This window comes from Bufo bufo, chromosome 4 (assembly GCF_905171765.1).
Source record: "Bufo bufo chromosome 4, aBufBuf1.1, whole genome shotgun sequence".
In the NCBI taxonomy this organism is placed as follows: domain Eukaryota; kingdom Metazoa; phylum Chordata; class Amphibia; order Anura; family Bufonidae; genus Bufo; species Bufo bufo.
Window position 1 is genome coordinate 473,052,165 of NC_053392.1, and position 17,821 is coordinate 473,069,985.

General features: G+C 41.8%; 1 protein-coding gene across 4 annotated transcripts in view; it reads left to right on the forward strand.

Annotated features, from left to right (window-relative positions):
* Positions 1-17,821, forward strand: part of SYNE1 (spectrin repeat containing nuclear envelope protein 1) — a 413,129-nt gene that overhangs the window by 99,049 nt on the left and 296,259 nt on the right. For all 4 annotated transcript variants that reach the window (XM_040429494.1, XM_040429495.1, XM_040429497.1 and 1 more), the window contains exons 13-18: positions 2,756-2,924; positions 7,477-7,573; positions 8,846-9,048; positions 13,526-13,690; positions 15,616-15,768; positions 16,539-16,682. In XM_040429494.1, coding sequence (XP_040285428.1) covers positions 2,756-2,924; positions 7,477-7,573; positions 8,846-9,048; positions 13,526-13,690; positions 15,616-15,768; positions 16,539-16,682 — 931 coding nt within the window. The remainder of the gene's footprint in view (positions 1-2,755; positions 2,925-7,476; positions 7,574-8,845; positions 9,049-13,525; positions 13,691-15,615; positions 15,769-16,538; positions 16,683-17,821) is intronic.

The window sequence follows — 17,821 nt, forward strand, 5'->3', positions numbered from 1 at the left end:
GGACAGAATAAAAGGGATGGAGCCGGTGATGTGATCCTAAAGGAATCTGAATAGGACGGTTCATGTAAGATGTTATATGCCATGATATGTACTGATCTGAATGATACAAGATTATAGACAGAACACTTTACATCTGAGATATAGTGCAGGTTAGTTACCAAGGAGATCAGCAACTAATTCTGAGCCTGGCACCTGTGCCGTAGGATTATGTGCATTTCCTCACATTTTGTCAGATATCAGACGTTTTTGGAAGAGTCGGGTCGTATTTGAAAAGAGTGAAGGTTTTAGATTGAAAGTGGATTGATTTTCTTTTTGTGTTTTAGTTGTGGAAGAGCGCATTTTACTTAGATGCAGTGAAGAACATACCATTTCTTTTATTTGGAAGCTATTTTATTTTATAATCTGATTACAAACTATTTTATCGTACTTTATAGACTATACCTTTCTGCATGATGGGAAGTAAGTAAGGTATTATGCTGAAAGTATTATAGACAGTGGGGGTCATCTATCAAACTGGTGTAAAGTAGAACTGGCTTAGTTGCCCATAGCAACCAATCAGATTCCACCTTTCATTTTTCACAGCTCCTTTGGAAAACTAGAGGAGGAATCTGATTGGTTTGCTATGGGCAACTAGGACAGTTCTACTTTACACCAGTTTGATAAATGACCCCCAGTATTTTAGACAAAATGCGGACACTTGGACCAGCTAGAGCTCCCCAGTATGATACTTTTTTTTGTAGTTGCGAGGCCGTGAAGAACCACTGACATGAGCTGGTGCCAGCAGCATTGACTTCTTCTACTATAAGTGCTAGCTATGGTCGTACTCTTACAAACCCCTAGTCACAGCTCCAGAAATAAGTTGCATTAATAACCTGGATCGTTGCCCACTTCTACCAACTACAACCTGATAAATCAGACACCGTATACCACCTATATGTTAACTGTGTGTGCTTGGATACAAATAAGTCTCATATAGTCAGGATATAACAGAATATTTTACAGCCCAAATTCAATGTATTTCATGCTGAAATGCTGCCCCTTTGTGTACTTTGTGTCAATCTGTTGGTGTAACACAGCCCCAGAAGACTTATGTCAGGGTATACATAAATACGGTGCCTTGAGTGGTTTATGGTCATCTTTTTATCATAGATGGCTACAAACTAGGTTTTCATCTGTGCTCTTTTATGACACTCTTTATATTTCTTCAAAATGTATTAATTGGTGACTTTATGGCTACTTACAGTATTTCTGGCAGCCTGTACAAGTTCTGTCTACTGTAGATCAGTGTTGGATGTTGGAGCCAAAATCTGTGACCACTCTTGAAACTGGCCAATTCTCGACTAGAACAAGCATAGAAAACATGAAAGACAGAAATATTCCTCCTTAAAAGTGACCATTTTGAGTTTGTACCCTTTTGTTAAAGGTCTGGTATTTGTGCCGAGGTTTTCTGCCTACTTGCTGACATCTTCATTAGCAGTTACCTCTGTACAGACACTAAGAAGAAGTGTAGGCATTCATGTTGAGGGCACTTATAGACTAATGGAAACTGAAGGAAGATTGTAGAGAACTCATTTAGTAAGTGGGCTGTTTTATATGCTCCTTTCTATTCCTATAGAAATGTCTTCACTACAGAAAATCCTTCTAATAGGGTTCTTTGATAGATGCAAGAACTTCTTCTTTCTTCTTAGTGTTAGGTGCCCATGTAGACGTGTGATTTTGCTGGGGGAAGCTGCATTTTTATGGTGGCTGTTCAGATGAGTGTCCATCTATGTAATGTAAGGATGGCTCACATCAACCAGAGGTAATGCTGCTCATACAGATAGACCCTATTTTTGCCTCATAGGATGGGTCTTGAACAGGTATCACCCCACCTATGAGGTCCATTTGACCTAAAAGGGGTTTGCTGGGACTGTAATATTGATGACCTTAGGATGTCATTAATATCAGATCAGTGGGGGTCACCAGTGATCAGCTGATGGAGCGAGTAGCTGCTTTCCGGAACAGGCACTGGAACGGCACAGCTCTGTACACTGTCTAGTGGCAGTGAATGGTACTGCAGCACTGCTTTATTTCACTTAAATGGGAGCAGTGCTGAAGTACAGATCTGTGCCTGTTAGAAGCTACGCAGCCAGTTCAATCAGCTGATCGATGGCAGTGTCCGCCATGATATTCATGATATATGTTATGGATAGGGCGTCAGTTTTACAGTCCCAGAATACACCCTTGATATGGCGTATGGACTGGGGTTGTCTTCATAGGGCAGTGCTGATCTACAAAAAAAAAAGATATATAAAAATAAAATAAATATAATAATAATAATAAAAATATATATCTGGAATCAGAGCCATTCTGCATGTTTTACATGAAAATGTTGAAGATATTTCCTACAATTTAGCTCCAAAGTCCTTAGTACATGTTCACATCTACGTTGGAGGCTCTGTTTAGGGCCCTCAATCACAGAATTCTTAGAAAATAGCTGAGAAAAAAAGTCCTGCAGAATTTTTTCTCTGCTAAAAAAAGTTCTCCTGAATGGAAGCTGAACGGATCCCATTATAGTCGTTGGGATGTTTGGCTCTGTTCCTATCTGTTGTGTGCTGAATCTGTTATTTTCGTTGTTCTGCTCCTAGAACGAGGATAACAATGGAAATAATAGCGCTGATGTGAATATACCCTTAGAAATGAGAGTTGCAGGGATTAATATTTGACAGAATTATACATTGTGTATAGTAAAACAAATGCTTGTTCTTTTCTGCAGATTCAGCTTCGTAGCCTCCTCCTCTCAGCTCCATATGATGAAGTTAGAATTCATGGAATTGAAGTATCGACTATTAGCACTTCTAGTGCTTGCAGAATCTAAGCTGAAGTCCTGGATCATAAAATATGGCAGAAGAGAATCTGTGGAGTTGCTGCTACAAAACTATATTGTAAGTAACATCTAATATTATCAAAAAATCTATTCTCAAAAATAGACCATTCCACATTTGCAACCTTCTTAGGCCTCATGCACACGACCGTATGTATTTTGCGATCCACAAAATATACGGATGACGTCCGTGTGCATTCTGTATTTTGCGGAACGGAACAGCTGGCCCCTAATAGAACAGTACTATCCTTGTCGGTAATGCGGACAATATTAGGACATGTTCTATTTTTTGGCGGAATGGAAATACGGACAAACGGAAGCGAAATGCACACGGAATGCCTTTCGTTTTTTTTGCTGATCCATTGAAATGAATGGTTCCGTATAGGTTCCTAAAAAAACGTAACGGACGCGAAAAGAAAATACATTCGTGTGGTTGAACATTTGCAATCTAATGTCAGGGTCAACATTCACCCAAACATGTTACACCCGTGGAGAAAAAGACATGCATGACACATCCACATGCTATGCATTGATCTATTGCTGTTAGGCATCATTTATAGAAAAAAGAACACAGGGCTCTTTGATAACATTTTGATCAGATGCAGTTCTGCTACTGGTCAAGTAAAACCTGTCCCATTTGCCAGCTAGAAGAAATAACATGTGTAAGAGTTGAGTTTCTGCACAGCGTGATGGCGGACAAAGCCTACATATTACTGCTGGGAGAAAGAAGATCAGTGTGCGGTTATTGTAAGTGCACTTAAGTGACACTATAATGTGCATCCGGAACAAGTGATGTATTTGCAATAGCTTCAAAATAAATAGGATCCAAGGATTATGTTCTCAAAAGAATGAAGGAGAACATGCGGGGGTGAGGAAGAGGAGGAAAGTAAGACAGAGTTTGCACACCGAGAATGATTTGATTTTTACTAGGTGATCTATGGCAGAAATCTGAGGCCGATAGTTGTCATGGGGCTATTCCTTGACTCTTGGGTGCAGAATCTTTGAGAATGATGAGCCTCCTCTTTCTTCTCACGGATAGTCGTATGGACAAAAGTCTCTAGATTTTTTTCCATTGATTAGGGTTGTGGGGACCCCATTCATTTGCATCCGAGGTGGATTGAACACGTATTTAGGTGCTGATTCCGCACAGATTTATATGTGTATAATAGCATTTGATACGTTGTTCAGGACTGCACGGTGCTTAGGACCTTCATCTCCCTCTTCAGGACTTCTACCATATCTTGTAGGTTTCACAAAATACATTTGTTTCTGAGACTGTCTATTAGGTAGTGCCAGTGCGAAGGGTCATCCCAAAACCTTTTCTATGATACAGGCTAATATCCATGTTCTGCCACTGCAGTGTTTTTCATACCTGTCAGTTTCATTATCATACTGTGTCAGTGGAAAGTAGGACGCTTTCTATATCTTTCCTGGAAACGCCAGCCTACAGCATTTATTAAGGCTAATAAACCTATTGTCAAATAGCCAGGTATGAATTCTGCAGTGTGAACGGACAGTGCTTATAGTGATTATATGCAAATCATAGAAATCTATACACTGTGTAACACATCACCATGGCAACACCTGCTGCAGAACCCATGACTACTCATCTTTGTATTTTAGAGAGCACTTTTCCTGTCATCTGCAGTGCCTATGAAAGGGTATCTTCTGACTGCCATTATAGTTGTTTTTTAGTCTTTCAGTACTGAAAATTCAAATCATTGCAATAAACAATAAGCGCTAAAATAAAATCTGGAGAAAAAATGTATAAACCTCTAAACGAGAATTGCAGCTTCGTTTTGTGAGTTTTGCAAGTTTAATACTCTAATATAGTCATACTATGGTATTGTGTGCATGTGATAGCATGGAGGGGCAGATGTCACATATACCGTACTCCACCATATGTATATCATGTAAGTCGGTACAAGGACGGTATGAGTCCAAGTTACTGCAGCCAACGATTTAAAAAAATAAATAAATCACATTAACTGGGGAACAGGACCTCGACATGGTGAACTCCTTTTCAATTTACTTTTGGCTGCAGATCCAACGATTCCCAGATTCCTCTTCTGCCATCCAGGAAGGCCGCATCCCTTCTCAGACCACCTGATGCCCACTGTGCATTTGGTAGCCCAAGACACTTCCTCCTTGTCCAGTCTTGCTTTTGGATTGGTCAGGGCTTTTCATGTGAGCAGTGCTGGCCAATCCATGGGCTTGGGCTATCAAATGCACAGTGGGCATCAGGCAGTTTGAGAAGCGATGTGGCCATCTTTGATGGCCCAGAAGAGGACCTGGGAATTGGTGGGTCTGCAGCCCAAAAAAATGAAAAGGAGGTCACCATGTTAATGTTCTGTTTGTTCCCCAGTAAATGTGTTTTTTTTTTTTACTTGGACTCATACTGCCCTTGTACCCACTCACATGGTATAAATATGGTAGAGTATATGTGACGTCTGCCGTTCCATGCTATCACATGCAGACAGTTCCACAGTCTGGATATATTAGAGTATTACATTGATGTCACATTGGTAGTACTATCACTGTGCACTACTTGTATTAGGGAATTCCATTTTTAAGAATAACTACTATATTAGTTGAGTTGCCAGGTAATATTCAAGAGTGAGTACAGAGACGGGTATTCTGGGTGAGCCATTAACAAAATCCAGAGACTGATGCACAAAATTCTCTGAATGCAAATGGAGGAGGCTGTTCATGTCTGCATAGAAAATAAAAATAATTAAAAAGCTAGAAGAAAATAGGGGAGGGGCATGTGATGTGCTCCTCTCTTATGTTGAAGGACGTAGCACGTAGCCATAAAACAAAACTTAGGCCTCTTGCACACGAACATTGTGTGCCCGTGGCCGTATGGCGACCCGCATACGGCGGGTCCGCAATACACGGGCACTGCCCTGTGTCCACTCTGCATCACTTGAATGGGTCTGCAGTCACGGAGATACGGAACTGAAGCAGGGATCGGAACCCCATGGAAGCAGTGTTTCTGTCCGTGCCTCTGCAAAAAAATAGAACTTGTTCAAGTTCAAGTTGAATGGGTCTCGAACCGTCCTGGCCGCCGCACGGACGTTGCCCGTGCATTGGGGACCGCAAATTGCAATGGATGCACAACGTTCGTGTGCAAGAGGCCTTATACTGAGGTCTAAGTCCATCATGAGCACCTCCAGCAGGATACAACTAGCCTGAGGCCTAAGTCCATCATGAGCACCTCCAGCAGGATACAACTAGCCTGAAGCCAGTGTCCATCATGAGCACCTACAGCAGCATACAACTAGCCTGAGGCCTAAGTCCATCATGAGCACCTCCAGCAGGATACAACTAGCCTGAAGCCTATGTCCATCATGAGCACCTCCAGAAGGATACAACTAGCCTGAAGCCTATGTCCATCATGAGCACCTCCAGCAGGATACAACTAGCCTGAGGCCTAAGTCCATCATGAGCACCTCCAGCAGGATACAACTAGCCTGAAGCCTGTGTCCATCATGAGCACCTCCAGCAGGATACAACTAGCCTGAGGCCTAAGTCCATCATGAGCACCTCCATCAGGATACAACTAGCCTGAGGCCTAAGTCCATCATGAGCACCTCCATCAGGATACAACTAGCCTGAGGCCTAAGTCCATCATGAGCACCTACAGCAGCACACAACTAGTCTGTGATTATTTTGGTCCTTTCTTATTTAGTCATATCCTCATTTACACATTTTCTTGGACTTCCCGTTTCTCTCTCGCCCCTTACACTGCAAAAAAAAATTCTATTTTCAGGGTGATCACAAAATGCATGTGAATGTGGCAGCTGCACCACAATCTAGCCCATGTCTCTGCTGATAGAAGTATTGTTAAATTGCTCCTGCATTTATATGCTTTTATTTTCTATCAAAAAACACAAGTAACAGATGGAGATATTGTAAATGAATGGCTCAAATTCAGCTGCATTCTACATTGCTGCAATACATTGATAAAGGCATTTCCTATATACTGTACATACTGTAAAGTGTAGGTTCTCCAAAGCTGAACTTTCTCTTTAAGCTTACATTTTATTTTATTTTTTAATTTTTTTTTATTATATATTATTAATATATTTATATTCTTGTATAGCCACCAGCGGCCTCGTTATCAAACCATTTACATAGACGCATAGCTGTAGTTCTCCTGATTAAAACGCTGTTTTACTTTAGATTTTTTTTGCTTTTTTTTCGTTGATGCTTCATTCTTGAGTTATGATACTTTTGCTTAATATGCAAATTAGGTCTTTGGTGCAATGAGGACGTCACCATTGCTCTTGTTTCACCCAAGCTCCAGTCCTTTCTGTAGCCAGCCTCTCCCTTGCTGCTTTGCTAATCAAAGCAGCCATTGAGAGGCTGGCCACAGAAAGGAGCAGAGCTTGTTTGCAACAAGAGCAATGGTGACGTCCTCATTGCACCAAAGACCTAATTTGCATACTAAGAAAAAAGTATCATAACTCGGGAACAGAGGATCAGATCAACAGAAGAAATATGCCATTTGAATCAGGTGACCTACAGCTACGTGCCTATGTAAATGGTTGGATAGGAAGGTTACTAGTGACAGATTCACTTTAATATTTTGCTTATATTTTGTCTTACAGACATTTATTGATGGCAATAGATTCTTTGACCAGTATGAATTTACCAGTCAGTCATTAAAGCAAGCTGCTGAGATGTATGTAAAAGCTGATGGATCAGGTAAGAACCTGAGGAACATTTCATTCTTTAATGACCATACTTGTTTTCTGAGGCCTCTTTCACACGGGTGTCATGTTTTTGGCCCGGATTAGATGCGGGTGGGTTGGGGGAAAATGTGCGATTTTTCCGCACGAGTGCAAAACATTTTAATGTGTTTTGCACGCGCGTGAGAAAAATCGGCATGTTTGGAACTTCACAGAAGTTCGGGTTTGAGTTAGGTGTTGTGTAGATTGTATTATTTTCCCTTATAACATGGTTATAAGGGAAAATAATAGGATTCTTAATACAGAATGCATAGTACAATAGGGCTGGAGGGGTTAAAATAAATAAATAAATAATTTAACTCACCTTAATCCACTTGTTCGCGCAGCCTGGCTTCTCTTCTACCTTCATCTGTGAGGAAAAGGACCTGTGGTGACGTCACTGTGCTCATCACATGGTCCATCACATGATCCAGCACCATGGTGATGGACCATGTGATGAGAGCAGTGACGTCACCACAGGTCCTTTTCCTCAAAGATGAAGGTAGAAGAGAAGCCGGGCTGCGCGAACAAGTGGATTAAGGTGAGTTAAATTATTTTAAAAAATTTTTTAACCCCTCCAGCCCTATTGTACTATGCATTCTGTATTAAGAATGCTATTATTTTCCCTTATAACCATGGTATAAGGGAAAATAATAATGATCGTGTCCCCATCCCGATCGTCTCCTAGCAACCGTGCGTAAAAATCGCACCGCATCCGCACTTGCTTGCGGATGCTTGCGATTTTCACGCAGCCCCATTCACTTCTATGGGGCCTGCGTTGCGTGAAAAACGCACAAAATAGAGCATGCTGCGATTTTCACGCAATGCACAAGTCATGCATGAAAATCACCGCTCATGTGCACAGCCCCATAGAAATTAATGGGTCTGGATTCGGTGCGGGTGCAATGCGTTCACCTCACACATTGCACCCGGGTGGAAAACTCGCCCGTGTGAAAGGGGCCTAATTATCTTTCATCTCAAGCTTGTAAGGTAAAATAATTTTATTTTGTCCAAAAATTTATGCATTGATCATGTCTCAACTGCCATGACCGACTTTCTTTATATATCATTCTCCATGCAGTGTAGTAGCTAGTATCCTCTATATACAGTAAAATGTAGGGTCTCCAAATATATGACATGTTGGAAGGGGGAAAACCAAAGGCTTGAATGTGAAATTTGATTACAAAAAACTCAAAAATGTAAAAAAATAAAAATAAAATATGTGTATGTTTTCATGTTTGTTATTTAGCTGAAGAGGCTGAGGTTGTGACTAAATTTTTGAACGAGACTACTATCCAGTGGAGGAATCTGTCAGTGGAGGTGAGAAGCGTCAGGAGCATGCTTGAAGAAGTCATTAACAACTGGGAGAAATACAGCAATACAGTCGGCAGTTTACAAGCCTGGCTGGAAGACGCGGAAAAGATGCTGGATCAGCCCGAACATGCCAAAAAGGTATGTGGATGGGAGCGGGTTTACAGTTCTCTGCAGGAGTTTATTCTATGTTTCAAGTAAAACTCATAAGATCACCAAAGACCAATCCGCAGCACCCAACAATGTGTTCCTTTTCCGTGGTTTACAAGATTTGTCAATTTTCTTATGGATTTGATTGATTCTAATGGTATTTGTGTAACCAGCTTCATCTTGGTCATGTATTCATAAAGTGATACTCTTTGCAGGACCAAATTTCGGTGTTGTATGGTGATTTGTTCTTTTTCAGAGAGTCACTTTCTATTTTTCGTTTTCCTTTTCATGTATATATACTGTACAATTGGCTTCTCTAAGAACAGAAAGGTATTTCTAGCACTCTAATAATCAAATGATTCCACAACGGATACACAAAAACACAATTTAAAAGCCTGGTCGCCTCCGCGTTTCCGCTCTTATCAGTGTTAGCCCACCATACACATACAAATCTGTCAGCAGAATTGTTCCTATGAAACTGGCTGACCTGTTTCTGTTGGCAGCTGAAGGCATCTGTGTTGGTCCCATGTTCATATGTGTCCGCATTGCTGAGAAAAATGATTTAATATATGCAAATTAGCCTCTAGGAGCAATGCGCAAGACCGATAGCGGACAAGTACCGTAAGGGAAAGTTGAAAAGAACTTTGAAGAGAGAGTTCAAGAGGGCGTGAAACTGATAAGAGGTAAACGGGTGGGGTCCGTGCGGTCCGCCCGGAGGATTCAACCCGGCGGGATTCAGGCGGTCGGCCGGCCCGGGTCCCTGCGGACTCCCCCGCCCGTCCGGCGGTCTCGCGCAATTGCTGTTACACCTAGAGGCTCTGCTCTCTCTGCAACTGCCACACCCTCTTTGATTGACAGGGACAGGCAGTGATCACAATCATAGTGCAGAGGGCAATGCCCCCATTGGGGCTCATTTGATTTTATTGCAACAGGTCAGGCAGTTTCATAGGTGTGGTTGCTATTGACGAGGTCAATAGCAACCACAGCATATAGGCCATTATGGAGGCCCCCCCCCCCCCGTCACTGTCGTCCCCCGCAAATGCAGTTGTGGGGGTGACAATGTGTTGCCATGGCAGCTGGGGACCTAACAAATGCCATGACTGTATGCCACAGGCAGGGCCGAATAAGCTGCCTGCCATTGTTATAGTGTTAGGCAATAATGCATTGCTATACCAGTGCATTATAAAAGTGGTGTCCCCGAGTGGGATAAAAAAAAATCATTAACTAAAGCTTAGAAAAGTTTATTAAAAAATAAAAAAGATTTTTCCATAAAAAGTGGTTTTAGTTTGTAAATGAACACGCAGACACACTTGCCATGTTCACCACAACCCGCATAGTAAAGACAGTACGTTATTTCTACCTCCCTGAGCAGTCAGAGAGAATGGAGATGGAGTGACAGAGGAGCCAGTATGGCTGCCATTGGGAGGTGCCAGCTACTTTCTATCCCGTGCTGTGATTGATTCATGATTTTATGTTTGCCTGGTTGAGAGTGTGCGGTGATTACGTTATTTGGATGTAACGTTACAGGGTATATTCACATGATTTAACGTCCATGTAGGTTTCATATCATATTCTATGGCACTATGTTCATATGGCTGCAGATAATATCAAATTCCCCTCAAGAAGGGACATGCCCCTTCTTGGTGCTGTTTCCACACATAAACCATGGTGGGTGTCCGCACACAGTTTAGCCCCAGCGGATCCATGGTATGCAAACTGCAAAACCACATGAGAGATCCAAGGATCAGTCAGGATTTTTTCTGACCTGTATTTTTGCCGTACGTACATATCCTAAGTCAAACTACATAGCCTATTATTATGTGTTAGTTGTCATGGAAACACAGAATAATGTATATAATTGTTTTGTTTCTTTCTTAGACTTTCTTTGCTGTAACATTACAAGGCAATGCATCGCTTTGTCATTTATATGGAGAATGCTTAGCATTGTCTTTTGGCAGAAACAAATAATCTGCCTCGTGACAGTATGATTTAAGGTACTTTCACACTTGCGTTATTCTTTTCCGGCATAGCGTTCCGTCAAAAGGGCTCTATGCCGGAAAAGAACTGATCAGGCATATCCCAATGCATTCTGAATGGATAGAAATCCGTTCAGTTTGCATCAGTATGCCTTCCGTTCAGTCACTGTCAGGCGTTTTGGCCGGACATATTACCGCAGCATGTGCAGACCGGGAAAACTGTGAAAAAGACTGCAAGACGGATCTGTCCATCCGCATGACAAGCAGAGAGACGGATCCGTTCTTGCAATGCATTTGTAAGTCTACAAATGCTGTCAGTTGTCACACTGATCGGCGGATCCGGCAGGCAGCTCCGACGACGGAACTGCCTGCCGGATCACAACTAACACTAGTGTGAAAGTACCCTTAGTCAGTCGGCATAAAATGTATGCATACAGCGTATGAGAATGGATACTTAATTATTAAGTATTGGATCACTTTCTGTGAGCTAGGTAGGAGAGCTGCTCAGTATCCGTGACTTCCTCCTATGTCGCAGAATCAGCCCTTCCATGCATCACATGTCGTGTCAATCATTTGAATGCCTGCAATGTAATACTAAAGTTCTTCTGCAGCAATTGTTTCAAGGGAGAGGTATGGTTGGCCGCAACATTCCATTGTGATGATAGACTCCATTTAAAAGGTGGCTGTCTTCATGAGACAACCCCTTTAATGTACTTGTAAACACCATGCAGTATGAATTGTTCAAGTAGAGCTATATCCTGTCCCTTTTTGCATAAAGGTGACCAGTTCAGCCATCAGTGTGTGGGTTGGGACTGCAGAGATGAGCAAATTTCTCACGATTTGACCCAAATCGAAAATGCTTAGATTGCCTGGAAAAGTGTGTATCTCTCTTCTTTCCCTCTCTCTGTCCCAAATCGAATCACACAAAATTTGTCATTTTATCACCTGTTTGAGAATAGAAACATTCGTGGCACCCACTGGGAACTGACCTTTGACATCATCAAAACATCATGATTGATACTGGAAACTGTGCCAACTGAAATGCCTAATTCATGAGCTATTCATGAGCTGACTTACCAGATGACCTTCCAAAATCGTGGCCTCCACTTTACGGCACATTTCCTCTGAAGATGCTTCGACAGGTTGCCCAGAACAGGGGTCATCTTCAATTAATTCCCTACCCTATTTAGGCTACTTTCACACTAGCGTTCGGGTGTCCGCTCTTGCGCTCCGTTTGAAGGGGCTCACGAGCGGCCCCGAACGCATCCGTCTGGCCCTAATGCATTCTCAGTGGAGGCGGATCCACTGAGAATGCATCCGCCTGCCAGCGCTCAGCCTCCGCTCCGCTCCGCTCAGTGAGCGGACACCTGAACGCTGCTTGCAGCGTTCGGGTGTCCGCCTGGCCGTGCGGAGGCGAGCGGATCCGTCCAGACTTATAATGGAAGTCAATGGGGACGGATCCGCTTGAAGATGACACCATATGGCACAATCTTCAAGCGGATCCGTTCCCCATTGACTTTCAATGTAAAGTCTGAACGGATCCGCTCAGGCTACTTTCAGACTTAGAAAATTTTCTAAGTAATAATGCAGACGGATCCGTTCTGAACAGATGCAAACGTCTGCATTATCGGAGCGGATCCGTCTGATGAAACATCAGACGGATCCGCTCCGAACGCTAGTGTGAAAGTAGCCTTAAACTTCTTGGCCCAAAACTACTTGGTAGTAGGAAGCAGAATCATCACCATATACAGAAATCATCCTTTCATGGATTTCTTTAGGCTTCTTTTCTTCCTTTGTAAGGAATTTAGTCACGGAACAAAGCTCCAAATCCCTCACTTTCTTTGTAGACCCGTACTGTACTGCACTTGCCATCCTGTCACTTCCAGTGCTTTCATCATACTGAACAGCTACTGTGTGTGTTGTATGTCCAGACATGTTTTTACCTGCACAGACAAGCTCAGCTCTCTAACACTGACAGAAGATAATTTATTGAACACCCCTTATAGATGTCTTCACCACACAGGCCCTTCATTCATTCTTTCAGAGAAGGACTTTGTTACACACACACGGTACAGTGTTATTGAATGGATTGTAATTGTAGTTTGTAAGGGGAAGGTCCCAAAGCTTTTTACCATAAAATAAACTAATGGCACTTGGTCAGAAGAGGACTCACATACTATCAAGAGTCATGTCTTCTCTGTCCAGAATTTCCCTATACCTCTAGAGGAAATCTCAAGATTTAGAGCATCACAGACAATAGGTTAGATCTGATGTTTAGGGATCATACCTAAGTTCTGCCATGACACTTCCCTATTGTCTTGGTGCTCCAATGTAGGTATTACACATTCTAGTAGTTGAATGGGTTGCCTAAAAGGGTTGTCTGCTCTAAATTAGGGAATATGGATGTAACCGAGCGGTAGAAGTAGATTGTTTGTCATTTCTGTGCTTTATGCAGTATCTTTGACTATTTTATGGCTTTGTTTCCCATATAGGAGTTCTTTCGTCACTTGCCGCACATGATCCAGCAGCACACTACAATGAACGACTCTGGGAATTTCCTGATTGAGACTTGTGATGACACTGTGTCTAAAGACATCAAACAGCAGCTCCTGCTACTGAATGGTCGATGGAGAGAGCTTTTTGTGGAAGTGAAACATGTATGTTTTTTACTTTGTTTACACCTGCTCCAGCGAAAGCCGCATTTATTACATAGTGTGATATAATAAGGTCAGGAAAAGGTTTTTGTGAAATGATAATTTTTCTATAGCAATGTGGGTCCAAAATAATGCAGGTGCAGTAGAAAAAGATCAGCTCAAAATAGGCTGTAATTCTTTCCTGCTGGTGAGTAAAATAGCACATTTTATAGATTTGTGAATATTGAGTGAATGTTTTGAAATTTGAATCAGATTTTATTGGGCTGAAAAAATGTGACCTAAATCAAAAGTGCTCAGACTGGCCTGAAAAGTTGTGGGTGACATTCTGGGGTTGTATACAACTCATTTCAAGCTCTGTAAGACCACACCAGCATTAGTATTATTCAGGTGACAGTGATATATGGCTATGGGTAAACGCATGGCTGCTGGCGGTAGAAAACAGCCTCCTTAAAAACAAACTGCACCGTTTTGGTGGCAAATCACCGCCAATGTGTGTGTATGGACACACACCTCCTGTGGTGATGTAATTCTACCTCACCGTCTTTCCTGTCTTCTCATCTGAAGAATAACTGACACAATTTTGAGAAATTCGCCCGTATTGAATTACTTACTATTCGTTTAGAATCAATTTGCTCATCTCTATTTATGACAGGCAGGCCCTCAGATTTCCGCTGTCCATTTGCAGTTTTTCTTGCAGCGGATCCTTACAAAGATTAGCCTCATTGAATGGGATTAATCAGTTTGTGACTTCCCGCTGCGGCTTCCGCACAGAATTTGCGCAGATTCCATGTTAAGAAGTGACAGAGATTATGTGTCAAGAAGTTTTTCCTTGACGCACATTTCAAATCTGCATGCAGCAAAATCTGTGCCATACAAACTCTGTGACAGATTCCGAGTGTAAGCGATGGGTGATGGCGTACAAGCAGATTCCATGTGAAATTCCCACATCGTGAACATGCCCTAACTGTGGGGAGGTCACTGCTGTGCCAGTGGCTGTAGTCAGGTCTACATGATGAACAGAGACTAGTGAGGGACAAGGGAAACGTTGGCACAGGAGTGGCAGCCAACTGGTAAAGTCAGTATTACTCCTTTTGCAATTTTGATGGGGTTGGATAACCCTTTCAGCCACCAGCCGATGTGACTCATCAAGTTGGAAATGATCATTAGAAGAACTGATCAGTACATGTCCATATTGAGACTTGTGCAGAATAAAACAATATCTGTTTCATAATGTTGCATCTTTATCTGTCAGAGGGTACTTTCTTGTTTTAATCAATTTTACCCACTATTAAAGAGGTCGGCCACTTTCTGACCACTGTTGACCAGTCTGTAGGTAAGATGACTATCTGGCTCTTACTAATATAGCCTTTGTTGATATTTTGTGCCTTTTGCAATATTTCAGAAGCCACTTACCCCTGTTGGGCAGCTCTTCTGTGCTGTTGGCATCGAGGTCCTATCCATAAGATGGCTGCTGATGGAGGATCATGTGGCCGGACACATCACTCCTTCCTTAATATACACTGCACCTGCACTGAACTCCCAACAGTGAAGTTTCAGACGTATTTAAATGGAGCAGACATCACATGGAGATGATTAGCCTGGTGACATGACCCTTCATCAGCAGCCATTTTATGGACAGGACCTCTGTGTGGATAGCACAAAAGACTTGGGAAACAAAGGGGGAATAGCTTATGAAATAAAGAAAATGGTGGAGAATATCAACAAAACCTATATTACGACATGCCCTATAGGCATCTTACAAACACATTGGTCAACAGGAACCAGAAAGTGGCCAACCCCTTTAACGTTTTAAGGGAGTTAAACATGAGTCTTTTCATTAGAACATGCTGTAGATGGAATAGTTGTGCCAATGATACTGCTGGCGACAGTCAGTAAACATTTGATTCTTCTGTTCTGATATTATGCAGTATGCTCGAGCAGATGAATTTGAGCGTGCAAGGAAGGAATATGCAGATGGCTTGATAGCACTTGCAGCATTCGCAGAAGGAGGCAACGAGAGGATCTCCATCCCTTTGGAAGTGTCCTTTCTGAATGTTAAGATGTTCGTCCAAGATTTAGAGGCACGTATTTTGTATATTGTAAAAATATTTTTTTGTAGATTTGTGTATATCCAGTGCGTTTTGATGAGCATTAAGCAGATATTCAGGTGTCTATGGGTGAAACTTATTCATAGGTAATAGACAAAATGTCCTCAGGACAAGTAAAATTTCAGTTTCCCTGTTTTATGTCATATTGGCCATTAGATTAAAGATACAAAAGCCACTGTTTGCCATTCAGGAACCCTAGAGCCCTGATGTGCCTGAGATCTTATTTGGTAGAGATTCCCTGGAAGACAGCAACAGCAATCACTGCCACTTTTATAATAGGGATTGGATGGATTGTAGAGATTCCTCAGTAGAAGAACGATTGGAAATTACTGACAACCATTCAAACTTATACATCAAGCTATGTCTACCTTTTCCTCATCTTGAATTTGGTTAAGGAATATCTCATGAATCAAATTCAGCATAATTCTAGTAGAACCCTTGACCAACCGGTCAATAAAACCAGTGGGTGGCTGCCTATAGAGACAAATAGGTCAGACATCCCATGACACTGTCACAAAATCAAGTTTTATTTCGTTTTTTAAAGCTGATATTGCCATGCTATAAATCTTGAAATATGTTGAGTGCTGAAGAGCGAGTATGGAAGGCGCATATGGAAACCATGATTTGGCTTCTGCATTTCCCATCATCCAGTTGTATGGACATATGCTTCACAATATTTTCACAAAAACCTATAGATTTTAAAATAATGACATACCTGTTGTACAAAAAAATTTCTTTTACAGGATATCAAACAGAAAATGCCTGTCATTGAAGCTCAGTATAAGTCTGTGACAAGAATGGCGCAGCTTCTCACTAAGGAGTCTCCTCAGTCTGAATCCTCTGAGATGTTGGCAGCGGTGTCCAGGATAAAGGACCAGCTCAACAAAGTCAGTAGCCAATATTAACATGAATCACAAGTCAAAGGCGGAGTTTTATCAAAACTAAGGACAACTGGCTTAGTTGTCCATAGCAACCAATCAGATTGATCATTTCGTGTTTCAAAGAAGCCCTAAAAAGATGCAATCTGATTGGTTGCTATCGGCCAGTTATCATTGCACCAGTTTTGATTAATCTCCTCCTAATAACATAGATGACATTTCATGTTCCATTTCTCTCTAAATGGCTGTTCAGTCAAAAACATTGTGCAGCTTTTTGTTATATTTTTTGTTTCATGCGTTGTAGCCTTCCCATTTACAATAAGTGGATGAAAATCTGGACGTATTTCTGGAGTGTAATAATATTACAGGATAGAGCTACTAGAGAGGGATCGTTGATCCAGGGAGTTATTCTGATTGCCTGATTGGAGTCGGGAAGGAATTTTTTATTCCCCTAAAGTGGGGAAAATTGGCTTCTACCTCACAGTTTTTTTTTTGCCTTCCTCTGGATCAACTTGCAGGATGACAGGCCGAACTGGATGGACAAATGTCTTTTTTTTTTTGCCTTATAAACTACTATGTGTTACTATGTATCAGTATAGGCAACTATCTGTGAGTTAAATGGGTTATGTTATGATTACAAGTTATACACTATCCACAGAAAAGGGATATGTAACTGATCATTGTGAGTCTCACCACTGGAGCAGGCACCTGTTCCGAGAATGGGAGGTTGAGCATTTGTACTACCACTCCTTTCATTCTCTTTGGGACCGCTGGAAATAGCTGGGTGTTAGGCTATCCTTAGAGAGGGAATAACTTTTAATCCTAGCACAACCCCTTTAAACATAGCAGCACAGTTCTCTTCTTATGTGGACTGTTATCAGAATGCAAATGTGTGAGTAGGACTGGATCAGGATAAGATTCCAGCCTCTTGTAGTCAAGTATATTCCCATTCTCTGTACAGGAAGGAGATGTCTTTAAAGAGGACCTTTCACCTCTCCTAACAATTCTGGAGCATCTAGTCCTATGGCTCCATGTTGTGCCATTCCTTTATTATTTCTACTAGAAGTTATGAATGAATTGCTCTTAGCCTTCAGTAAGGGTACAGAGGGGAGGTAACAAGTTGGGGGGGTTTACCTGCACAGTCTGAA